Source organism: Schistocerca gregaria, chromosome 2 (genome assembly GCF_023897955.1).
Source record: "Schistocerca gregaria isolate iqSchGreg1 chromosome 2, iqSchGreg1.2, whole genome shotgun sequence".
In the NCBI taxonomy this organism is placed as follows: domain Eukaryota; kingdom Metazoa; phylum Arthropoda; class Insecta; order Orthoptera; family Acrididae; genus Schistocerca; species Schistocerca gregaria.
The window spans coordinates 76,297,926-76,310,629 of record NC_064921.1 but is presented as its reverse complement, the minus strand read 5'-3'; the positions used below and the strand labels follow the sequence as shown (position 1 = coordinate 76,310,629).

Sequence of the window (12,704 nt, the reverse complement as noted above, 5' to 3'; positions counted from 1 at the left end):
CACACACTACATTCGTAATGCCCCTGCCCATTACGCTCATTACTTGCAGCAGACAATCTTACCAAGTCCTGTAAGAGTTCGGGCAATGCGTGTGCATCCAGCACAGAAGAAGAAAGTCAATGGCCAGTTAGCCTTAACTATAACTTCAGACATGTCCGAAAGAACAGATACCATTTTCATATTACTTCATCTGTGTCACATAAAACAGGAAGAAAAATCTCTAAATCCTGAACTTATGAAAGCATTTTCAGAAGTGAAAGTAATGGCTACAAAAGACACAAATGTCAAATACCAAAAAACCCTCTCATTCTCATCACAAGTCCACATAAAATATTATCCACTGCAACATGCAGTCAATATTAGGAACAGCACACTGAACCTCTGTATTCCACAGCACCTTTAAGATATGGTATGACTTAGGAGAGGATTAGAATATATCATCTTGAGAACCTTCTGTGTATGATAGTGAAAGTTTTTTAGTTTCTTTGATATCCCTACAATAAGTTGCTTCAATCTACAGTTGTCTAAACCACAAAGACAGGTGCAGTTGCAGTATGTGTACAACACCACACTCTATCACTGATCTTCACCATTCATTCCACTCTACTTCAGTTTTCACCATTTGTACATTTGCCATGCATCGATATAATATTATCTTTTTTCTACAAGATCTACTCTGTACCTCTGATTTTGTAAGGCTAATGTAATAAAGAAAAGAGATGAACAAAACCTAAATCATTACCAATAGATGAGAGCTGGATCTTAATGCATAGTACTCTTCTTAACTACATTTTCCAAAAATGTATATCCTGCATTGCAATTATAATTCAAGTTCTGTAGACTTTCTTTGTGAAAATTACTTTTAGCAGATAGTTAAAGAACCAAAATGGGAGGCCACTTCTTGGATGTCTTAGTAACTAACAGACCTGAACTTTTCAAATCAGTTAACATTGAGGATCATTAGGTTGTGATAACATCATCAATAATTATGTGTACTTCAAACAATGTGAAAAAAGTACAGAAAAATATTTTTGTTGTATGGAGGATACAAATTTAGGACACCAACATCAAGTATTCACCTTTGTGAATGAAGATGAGGAGCACAAATGGATAAAACTCAAAAGCATTGCACAATAATCCTTAGAAAAGTATGTACCCAGCAAGATTGTGAGAGATGGAAAAGACCCATCACAATTCAATACCCATATTAGAAAGTTCCAGTAAAAGCAAAGAGAGCTTCAACTCTGATTTAAATGAACTCAAAGTTGAGTAGACCAGAAAAAGGTGAATGAAGCCAACATGAGCATAAGGAGGAAGAAGCATTCATTGACTGGGAAAGTAAAATTTTATCTAACAATATGACTAAAAATCCTAAGGAAAATTTGTGTAAAGTCACTAAGCAGACCAAAATCATCTGATCAGTCACTGATTAACTGAAACAAATGATAACACAGGAGGCCCAAACACTTAATTCGGTCTTCCAAAATTGTCTTAATCATCACATGAATGTCGAAACTGGAGTACCCCAAGGGACTGTGCTCGGGTACATTCTGTTTACTGTTTATATTCATGGTCAAATGAGTAATGTTGGAGGTTCTGTGAGGCTTGGCAGTTGACCCTGGATGTAATTAAATGTAATATAATGCACATAAATAGGCAAAAGGTCCACAAGGATTTAATTATACTATCAAACCAAATCACTGGGAACAGTAACTACAATAAAACACCAAAGTGTGACAATCTAAAGTGACCTAAAGTGGACTGATCACATGAAACAAATTTTAGGAAAATCAGAAGTCAGGCTGAGTTTCACTGCAAAAATCATAAGCAAATGTGAGTCACCTATAAAAGATGTGGCTTAAAATATCATATGTTTGACTGATACTTGAATATTCTTCATCAGTCTGGGACCCTTACCAAGTAGGATTAATAGAGGAAATATAGAAAATCAAATTAAGACTGGAGCATTTCATCATGGGATGGTTTATTAAGTGCTATAGTGTTACAGAGATTCTCACTCAACAAACTTCAATGTCAGACATTTCATAAGATTTATTGCGCATCATGAAGATGTTTACTGTTGAAATTTTGAGACCATTTGCAAAGGCAAAGAGTTTATTTATTTTTTAGAAAGATATTGGTTAGTAATTCCTACCCACTACCTTTTACACATTACAATAATAGAAATTCTGTTCTGAAATAGGAGGAGTTGTCAAGAAGAAATCTTTTATTTTCAACTTTTACTTTGCTGTGTGTCAGACATTTTAAGTAACTGGGTAAGTGACAAAAAGTTTTGGTTGTGGCACATTTTTGAGCATTGAACACTGAGCTGAGTAGTTGTTGTAGCGGTTTCAAATTGTGCTTTCTCCAGTTTAAATTTTCATCATTATGGACACTTAAGAATTTTGAGATTTCCACTGTATTTATTGTTTCCTCGCCAAGTGTTAGAGGTGTTGTACCCCAACAGTTTCATAACTCAATATGTTGTAACATATGGAGGGTGAGATTATTTGCAGAAAACCAGTCAGTCATTTTTTACCATTTCTTCTGTTGCTTATATGTGCTTGGCTTCATTACAACACTAGTGTCATCTGCAAAAAGAACTAATTCTGCTTGTTGCATATTAGTTGGAAGGTCATTTACATATACGAGGAAGAATAGTGGACCTAAAACTGGGTGTTGGGGAACTCCATAAATAATTTCTCCCCAGTAATAATAAAGTTCCTGGGCTACATTGTTTGAGTTACTAAGTACAATTTTTTTGCAGTTTTTTTGTTAGATATGACATCCAATGGCTGCTTGTACTGACAATGCCATAAAATGTCAGTTTATCTATAAGAATATTGTGATTCACAAAGTCAAATGTCTTAGACCACAGAAAATACCAACTGATTCTATTTTGTTATTTAGTACTTGTAAAATTTAGTGAGTGAACATGTAAATGATATTCTCAATAGAGTGATTCTTCTGAAATCAAAACTATGATTTACTGAGGATGTTACTGTTGCTCAGGTAAGATATTGCACAGTCCATTCACTAAATTTACCTCTGTATATGTTCAACTTCAACATGCAACCATCGACTCACAGATTGCAGCTGGCATCAGCACTAGCAGTGGAGGGTATATACAACATGTTGGAGGAAGGGGAGGGGAGGACGTGGAAAACAGAGCTGTCTTCGTCAAAATGTGGAAATGGAAGGATGTATTTAATGTCCAAAAGAGCGTAATCATTGGTTTTCAGACCAAGGGTAAAAGCATTTCTCCAAAATGTGGAAATGGAAGGATGTATTTAATGTCCAAAAGAGCATAATCATTGGCTTTCAGACCAAGGGTGAAAGCATTTTTGAAATGACTACGTTTGTAAACTGTTTGCATGCTGTCATGGTTAAAGTATACAGCGCATGGTAAAATGATGCTATCTAAAACTGAGTTGATGATTCTGTGGTGCACCATGGGCCATAGATGACAGGGGTGAATGACAGCTGTGGAGATGTGTGTGGGTGAATAGATGTGCAGATGTTGAGCAACTGATTGCCAAGGTGAAAAGGAGCTGCCAAAATTGTCTCCTCAACAACCATTCAGTGACCGTTGCTGCGTATGGGCTTCAGCGAACGTTGCTGCATACGGGCCTCTGCAGCAAGCACCTGGTTCACGCTCCCATGCTGACTGCTGTTCGTTGGCAATAGAAGCTGGAATTTGCAAGTCAGTATCACCACTGGATGTTCACTGAACTGTGCATTCGCTGAGTGGCAACAGGTGGTGTTTTCAGATGAATCACAGTTTATACTCCATCAGACAGATGACCATAGGTGTGTATGGCTTGAAACATTTGAAAGTGAACACCCTACATTTGTCATGGTCTGGGTGATCTTGTCATTCTGGAAGGCAAAACAGATCAACACAAGTATGATCTATCCTCGGGGACCATGTCCACCCCCACATGCAATTTTTTTGTCGTTGAAATGATGGCGTCTACCAGCAGAATAACATACAGATTCCAGTGAGCACATGTAGTTTGAGGAGCACAGAGTATTTCGCTGTACTCTCCTGGCCACCGAACTCCTGGGCTTTAAACTCAACTGAGAATCTGAGGGAGCAGCTCAATTGGGCTATTTGCAATATAGATCCTCAACCAAGGAATGTAGCACAACTGAGTACGATACTGGAGTCAGCAAGGCTCCACATTCCTGTCGGTACCTCCCAGAACCTCATTCCTCTCTTCCTGCCCATTTCACAGTGATCCACATTGCAAAAGTTGGTTATTCAGGCTTTTGACAAGTGGTCACATTAAAGTGACTGGACAGTGAATTTTAGAATACATAACCTTCTCAAAAATTTTGGAAAATTATGTTAGTGATGGAATAGGTTGGTTTATGTTATCGTCCCACCCGTCACCTCCCTTATAAAGGTGTTTAATAATGGTGTATTTCAATCCCTCTGGAAAAATGCCCTGTGTTGGTGATGGATTACATATTTCAGAAAAGACAGGACTTATCATGTATTAACAAGTCTTTAGTACTCTGCTAAAAACATCATAAAATCCATATGAGCTCTTATTTTTGAGAGAATGTGTATTTCTCTACATTTGAGAAGGACGATAGTAGCTTTTTCAATATACTGTGTTTTCTCTCTTGAATTGTTTATCTCTGCATTTCCTACTATATTTAAGAAATGATTATTAAATATGTCATACAGCAAGTACAAAGCTTGTGAAAATCATGACAGTTTTCCGTGCCAAACTATTCTATTCACTGATGTGAGAGAAGACTTCTCCCTTTGATGCAACATTTAATTCTAATCTGTTTGCTTATCATTTTATAAAACTGCATGAAACTTGCTAAATAAATTAATTATATTACTGTGCAGTGCATTTGCTTCTACATTTGTACCCTGCAAATGACATTACAGTATACAGTAGAGGGCACTTCTGGTACCACAGTTTTTCTCCCCTTCATTGTTCCATTCACAAATGGCACATAGGAGGAAAGTCATTGGTAAATCTCTGTGAGAGCTCTATTTTTTCTGATTTTCTCATTATGGCCATTTCACAAGACATATGTGAGAGGAAAAATATTGTCTGAATCTTGTTGTCTGTTTAAACTGGAGAAAGCACAATTTGAAACTGGTACAACAACTACTCAGCTCAGTGTTCAATGCTCAAAAATGTGGATCGTCAGTGCCACAACCAAAACTTTTTGTCACTTACCCAGTTACATAAAATGTCTGACACACAGCAAAGTAAAAGTTGAAAATGAACTGAAAAGATTTCTCCTTGACAACTCCCCCTATTTCAGAACAGAATTTCTATTACTGTAATGTGTAAAAGGTAGTGGGTAGGAATTACTAACCAATATCTTTCTAAAAAATAAATAAACTCTTTGCCTTTATAAATGTCTGCTTGTGTCTGTGTATGTGAGGATGGATATGTGTGTGTGTGTGTGTGTGTGTGTGTGCGAGTGTATACCTGTCCTTTTTTCCCCCTAAGGTAAGTCTTTCCGTTCCCGGGATTGGAATGACTCCTTACCCTCTCCCAAAAACCCACGTCCTTTCATCTTTCCCTCTCCTTCCCTGTTTCCTGACGAAGCAACCGTTGGTTGCGAAAGCTTGAATTTTGTGTGTATGTTTGTGTTTGTTTGTGTGTCTATCAACCTGCCAGCGCTTTCGTTTTGTAAGTCACCTCATCTTTGTTTTTAGATATGTTTTTCCCACGTGGAATGTTTCCCTCTATTATATAAATTAATGAATAACAATAAAAGTAAGTCATCAGTAAGTGATCAGCATGTAGGCATATTTACAAAATAATTTGTAGAATGAAATTCTCACTCTACAGTGGAGTGTGCACTGATATGAAACTTCCTGGCAGATTAAAACTGTGTGCCGAACAGAGACCCGAACTCAGGCCCCAAGTTCGAGTCTCAGTCCAGCACACAGTTTTAATCCACCAGGAAGTTTCAAAACAATTTGTGATATGAATATATGACTCATTCCACATCATTACAATTTATAGTGCAAATGATCTATGAAACATGAAACTAACTGACTAATTAACTAAGAGTAACTCAGTTGCTTATCAGCATAGCTGCTGCCCTATATTTAAATTAATATGAAAAGTAAAATGAGTAATTTGTACCTTAGTGTTGCAGAAAGAGCTGGCATTGTGCTGAGGAATGTGAAGAACATGGTGCAAAATGCAAGGACAACAAATGGCCAAAGGTAGGGGCATTCTGAGGCACACATGCGATTTTCTGCTTGAAAGTAGCCCTCCCCTGCTTCTGGCCACAGGTCTGTAAGATTGCGTCCTGCATCTGATATACAAGCGCAGTCCGTATAAACCTGAAACAAAACAGAAAGACTTTAAAAGCTTGCCATGGCCAAAATAACTATGGTAATTTCATTGGAAGTCACCTACATGTTTCACAATGTTTTACATTAATTAAGTGGAATATGCACAAGAACATAAGAAAGCTCCTTGACTCATTACCAAAAACGGAAGTAGGAGGAGTCAATGCTAAACGTTTTTAATACCCACTGTGTCATCACAGTCTATATGGAGTCATAACACAACAAACTGATGCTAAACCAAATCAATATGAATATGGTAACATAGTCCCACTGATACAATATAATACCCACACACATGGATGATGATGATCATTAGAGCTTTAGGGTGCTAAATATCGCAGTCATCAGTGCCCTTCCATAAAATATATAGAGATGAGTAAAGTGAAATCTATTAAAAATAACAAGAAATTTCAAAACCAAGCTGTATCAATACATAGGTATTTAAAAAAACAACATTGGCATTTCAAGATGTATAAAATACGAATCACAAAATTTAGATAAACACACAGCAGGGATATTGGAGCCCTATATGTGTATGCTTGAGTGCATGTGTGAATTCTGTATTAGTCGGCTCTGAAGGAGATTGTTCAAAAGCTTATCAACATTTTCGGTCTTGATTATGTGCCTATTGACCACTCGAAATCTCAGCTATAAGGTGAGTTATTATCTTTATTCCTGATATGAAACCAATATTTTATAATTTGCCAGAGTCTACATTTGGGACATTCATGTAACATCTATCTACTTCATATACCTTCTTCATGTGCAAGGTAAGCCTCAGTACTAGCTGATATGTAGTTTTATTTGAATTATATTTTCTAACTGACCAATTATCAAATACAAAATGGATGGAATGATGCAAACAAATATCTTTTTCCCTTGTTGTTTAACTTCTCTGAAGTCTCAAATGTCGTTCACATTTAGTGTGAGATATGTATCATTTTACACTACATCATAGCCACAGTGTAGTTAGGTGTGCAAAGTGCATGCAAATCCTTGTGGTATGAGTGTCATATTTAATGACTTTCTAAATTCACTATGGCCTGTAGTACTGCAACAACAAAATTTTTTCACTAACTGACAAAACTGCTTTAACTTCATAGTTAAAAATATAAAATTTCATCATTCAAAAATTTAATATACATGTTTTGCCATGATAACTTTGTGATGTTCAGCCCGCTTGTTCAGTTGTTTACAGCTTTGGATATGTCAACGAGCACTGTGACTTAAACATGGGAAATCTATTAACACAAAAAGTTGTGTGCAAGTTGAGAAAACAACAAGACAGGAAAAGTTAGCAATGTAAACTGCTGATTTTGTAGACCTGTTTTGTATGTTTCTGTACTGTTGTATATACTGTACTTAGAGGAGATGTGATGAAATTGTTTCATTGAGAAAGAAGCTTGAAATTTAATAAAGAACCAGTATCCATCCCACCAACACTCAGAGCCTACCTAAGTACTGTAGTACCAACTGTTTTCCAGAGCTGATAGTATGTCTAGTTGTATTGCTCATATCTGTAGCCACTGGGCAGTGAAATAGTACCTCAGTTTCTAAAACTGAGGAAATACTTAAATACATTGTTAGTATTGTGGTTTTAATGCCATTTTGTCTTCAATGACCCTCTTCCTGACAGTGTGATATCATGCACTCCACTGTGGCATGATGGAAGAAACACTAAGAAGTTTGACCTTAAAGAAGAGTGGTGCAGGAGGTGGAATGCTCAATAATAAAACACTAAGGTGTTCAAGATCCATCTGCCAGTCTACCAGAATGTAATCTGAAGGCAAGTGAGTGGACATCATTGAGGATAAGAACTGGTCACGCCAGGTGCAATCGTCTGATACACAAATGGGGTTTCCGAGACTCTCCACAGCCTGTGATTGTGGAGCCCAAGAACAAACCGTTCAGCCTATTGTCAGAGATTGCCCTCTGAGAAAATATGCAGGACCATTCAGTGATTTTATTAATGCTGCTCCCTCTTCTATCTATTGGCTTCATTCAGCAGATGTTGAATTCTGATTAAATGTATCTGTTTTAATAAATAGTCATAATTTTATAGTTCAAATGTATTTCTTTTAATTTTATTGAATTATTCACTTTAAGAATTTGAACATATTAATTCTGTGCCTAAATCCTTCAATGAATTATTGTAAACTGTATGTATTTCTCAGTATTTGTTGTTTTTGCCATATGATAAAGAAATAAATAAATGTTGCTCTGTGCCTGATGAAGGTGGGTGAAACTATTTATAATTTCTTAATAACTTAACACAATATCTGGCTATTCTTTGTCTTCTGAAAATTTTATGCTAATATTATGCTATAGCAATGCCCATTCCACATAATTTATATCTGCCTCAAACACATTATTGGTACTGATGTTATGTGCAGTTCTTCGTCTTTATTGTAGTTTCAGTACTATCTGACACTTTACAAGTCAATCTTGTAAATAAAATTCTCTGAGGATTGATTAGCAACCTGTTGCATCTTGGACTACAGTATATCCTGTGTTACGAGACAGAAATTAACACTTTTAACTTAAATTTTATATTGTGTATATAGACAGAAGCATAGACAGTATCTCTTTTCCCTGCAGAGAGCCTACGAAGGCAAAAAATAACTGCTCTATTATGCAACCGTTAACCTAAACTTCAAGAGCTGGTAGTAACTGCCTATCTAACACACCAAACATAGAAATTTTCTTACTCTGATGAAACTGCTGAGGTTCTACAGCTATCAAAAATAAAAAGCTACAGATATCAGTCTAAACGGCAAATACACTTATCGTGAATAGCATTTGCAACAGTTTGGAACATACCTAACTCAAATTGTCTGCTTATTTAACACACCTTTTCTTCAAAATCAAAGATATTAACTTAATTTCTAAGCTATTTTTTCAATGTGATTGACAGAAGGTATGCTATGAGATATCTAGCTTAATAATTTTGTGATAATGCGGGTCCACAGTCATAATATATTTCTTTAAAGTCAGTACCACAATTAGACTGTCATTTACTTACAGTGTTACATTTACACTTGCGCAATCATGATTTCGGTTTCAAAGTGCCATTACCAAGTGTTTTAAGTGTTTGAATTTCTTGGGATGGCAGGAGAATTGATTTAGAAATTGCATTAATTTAATGTTAATGTATTACTGGGACCATTTTATCATGTCACAGGAGAGTTAACTTAGAAATAGCATTAATTTCATGTTAATGTTTCATAAATTTATCGATTCTATAGAAGCTGTTGTCTGTCAGCGTGTTCTTTCAGTATTTTTTAACTTGAGCAATTCTGAAATATGCTTGAGTCTCTGAGGTAAAGCACAGAATACAGACTTGCTCTTTGCATTTTCTTATAATTTCTCTCTCTCTCTCTCTCTCTCTCTCTCTCTCTCTCTCTCTCTCTCTCTCTCTCTCTCTCTTTTTTTTCATACTTATGAAAATCTCTGTTTAATACAGCCAGGACCTCATGAAACTTACTCCATATATAATGGCTTGTACAGTCAAAATTTTGATAGACTGTTCACTTCGGTAAACACCTCTTACAATTGATACACCGTTTATCCAAAGTTTAAGGGTTCAGAGTGCTACACTTAGTTTCCTGTTTAATGGCTTTCCCATTTTTTCACACTTCTAAGAATTTTGTTTGAAGGCCTCCTGAAGCTTACAGTTTCCAAATTCCATTACTACGTCAGCTTGTTCCTTCATTCTTAAGTAGCTGAAACTCAGACGTACACTTTTTTTATCGTTCACTGCCAAACAATTATGGGAAAAAAAAATTTCCCACCTCATCTCTTGTTACTTTGGTTTTCTGCTTCAGATCTGCTTCATTTAGTCCTTTAATAAAAGAAAATGGTATCATCTTCAAAAATTAATGCATCTGCTGCAGATAACTGTTGCAGTAATTCATCCATAAAAACCAAGACATTTCTGCTTGTGTCTGTGTATGTGCGGATAGATATGTGTGTGTGTGCAAGTGTACACCTGTCCTTTTTTCCCCCTAAGGTAAGTCTTTCTGCTCCCGGGATTGGAATGACTCCTTACCCTCTCCCTTAAAACCCACATCCTTTCGTCTTTCCCTCTCCTTCCCTCTTTCCTGAAGAAGCAACTGTCGGTTGCGAAAGCTAGAAATTCTCTGTGTGTGTTTGCGTGTTTTATTTATTGTGCCTGTCTACCTGTGCTTTCCCACTTGGTAAGTCTTGGAATCTTAGTTTTTAATATATTTTTCCCATGTGGAAGTTTATTTCTATTTTATTTACATCAGAACTGTATGTTAGGTATAAATAATGAGGTACTGGTAGTGCATTTGCTAAGATACTTCCGGGAGGATGGAGGTTCATGTTCATACTGGTTTTCTTAAATCACTTCAGTCAAAAGCCAAGATGGTTCCTTTACAATGTTACAGCCAAACAACTGTTCCTGCCTCATTATACACATGTGTACACTTATATGTCTGTATATATGACATATATTTTCGCCAGAATTCAGCTGAGAAATCCCACATCATTCTAAAATGATCATTGCATGAACAATTACTAATTACTAATCTAAATAATTCATATACATGATGTTGGCACATACCTTAACATTGGAGAGGAGCACCTCACTGCGGCAGCCAGCGTAGCAAGGTGAGTAGTACATGACACCATCTGCACCACACACTGGGTCAAACTGGGCAGCACTGCACCCACACTGGGCATTGCAAGAACTATCCAACCCCAATGCTGTCACAGGACTGCTGCTGCTGGGGAAGCTCCTATCATTTTATTTTGAGAACATTAGGTGCAATGTTTATCCATTTAATTGCTTACAGTCAATAAAAAATTAATTGTACAGATATTTTCAGACTCTTAAAAACAAGTTTAATATTATTATTTACGAAAATAAATTATGGTACACACAATTGCTAATGTTACAAGCTTGTCTCCCAAAATTTTATAAATTGTGCTTCTTAAACAGCATATGTCTTTTATTAAACTGTGTTCATACAATGAGTATATCACTAATTTCTTTTGGCAGAATCCGCTTGTGTACAACATGGGACATTGATTTTAAATTTCTTTTTTAAGTTTAGAGGTAAACACTGATGAGACTGCTTCCATATCCAGAAGTTTTTGTTATAAATCATTTAGAGCAATGAGCCCTTATAACACTTCTTGCTACTATTCTGATTACTGTTTTCCACAGAAAAAAGTTTTTTATTAGTTCAAGCATTTTAAATATTTAGTGGGAAACACTTCCTAATGTTCTGCCAAATTATATTTATTTGATTGCAAACTGGCTTTTGGCTTCTTAGGCCATCTTCTGGTGACAACTAAATGTTGCAAACACAGATAAAATAATGATGTTAGAATTTTAAGCAAACTGAATATGGGTTTGCAGTATGTCTGTGGAGGATCATACATTATTATTTGAATAGCCTCTAGTGCAGTACAAAAAAATGTTGTTTTAAGTAGCAAATGGTGTAATCCCAAAACATTACTCTATATGTTGCAGGAGACTGAAAATAGCCAAAGTATGCCATCCATGCATTTTTTTTCTTTATTGCTTATCATTCTGCAGACTGAATAACATTGGGGATAGGCTACAACCCTTTCCAATAACCTCCTCGGATACCACCTCTCTTCCATGTACTTCCACAACTATAACTGGTATCCAGTTTTTGTACAATTTTTAGATAACTTTTTGCTCCTTGTTTTTATACCCTGATAGTTTCACATTTTCAAATAGTGTGTTCCACCCAATGTTGTCAAAAGCTTTCCCTAAATCTAAAAAGATGATAAAGAAGCTGAAGGGTCACCAATAATTCATTTTCACCTGCATTTCTCAATAAATCAAACTGATGTGTCCCTAGGTCACCTTCTACCAGTATTTCTATTTTTCTAAAAATAATTTGTGTTATTTTATAACCATGTCTTATTCAACTGATGGTCGAGTAGTACTCACACATGTGAGCACTTATTGTCTTTGATATTGGGATTATTGCATTCTTCTTGAAGTTGGAGAGTATTTCACCTGTCTCAATATATCTTGCATACCAGCTGGAATAGTCTTGTTATGGTTGGTCCTCATAAAGATCTTGTTAATTCTGAGGAATGCCATCTATTCCAGGTACTCTCTTTTCATTATATTTTCTTCAAGTTTCTATCCTTTTTATATTCCTCCTACATATTCCTTCCATCTTCCTGTCCTCTCACTGTGCCATCTAAACACTTGATGTTCTTACAGCTGTTTCTCTTTTCTCCTAATGAGTTTTTAATTTTCCTGTATGCAGCATCCATTTTCCCCATAGTTATGCATGCTTCTTTGACTTTTCACTTCACCTCTAACCATTCCCACTTTGCCATTTTGCTCTTT

General features: G+C 36.1%; 1 protein-coding gene across 4 annotated transcripts in view; it reads right to left on the bottom strand.

Moving 5' to 3' along the window:
- LOC126336348 (solute carrier organic anion transporter family member 4A1) overlaps nt 1-12,704 on the bottom strand; it is an 840,769-nt gene that overhangs the window by 12,331 nt on the left and 815,734 nt on the right. For 2 of the 4 annotated variants that reach the window (XM_049999925.1, XM_049999928.1), the window contains 2 exons: nt 10,929-11,103; nt 6,132-6,334 (listed from right to left, as the gene is read on the bottom strand). In XM_049999925.1, coding sequence (XP_049855882.1) covers nt 6,132-6,334; nt 10,929-11,103 — 378 coding nt within the window. The remainder of the gene's footprint in view (nt 1-6,131; nt 6,335-10,928; nt 11,104-12,704) is intronic. The other 2 variants (XM_049999926.1, XM_049999927.1) reach the window with 2 other exon arrangements.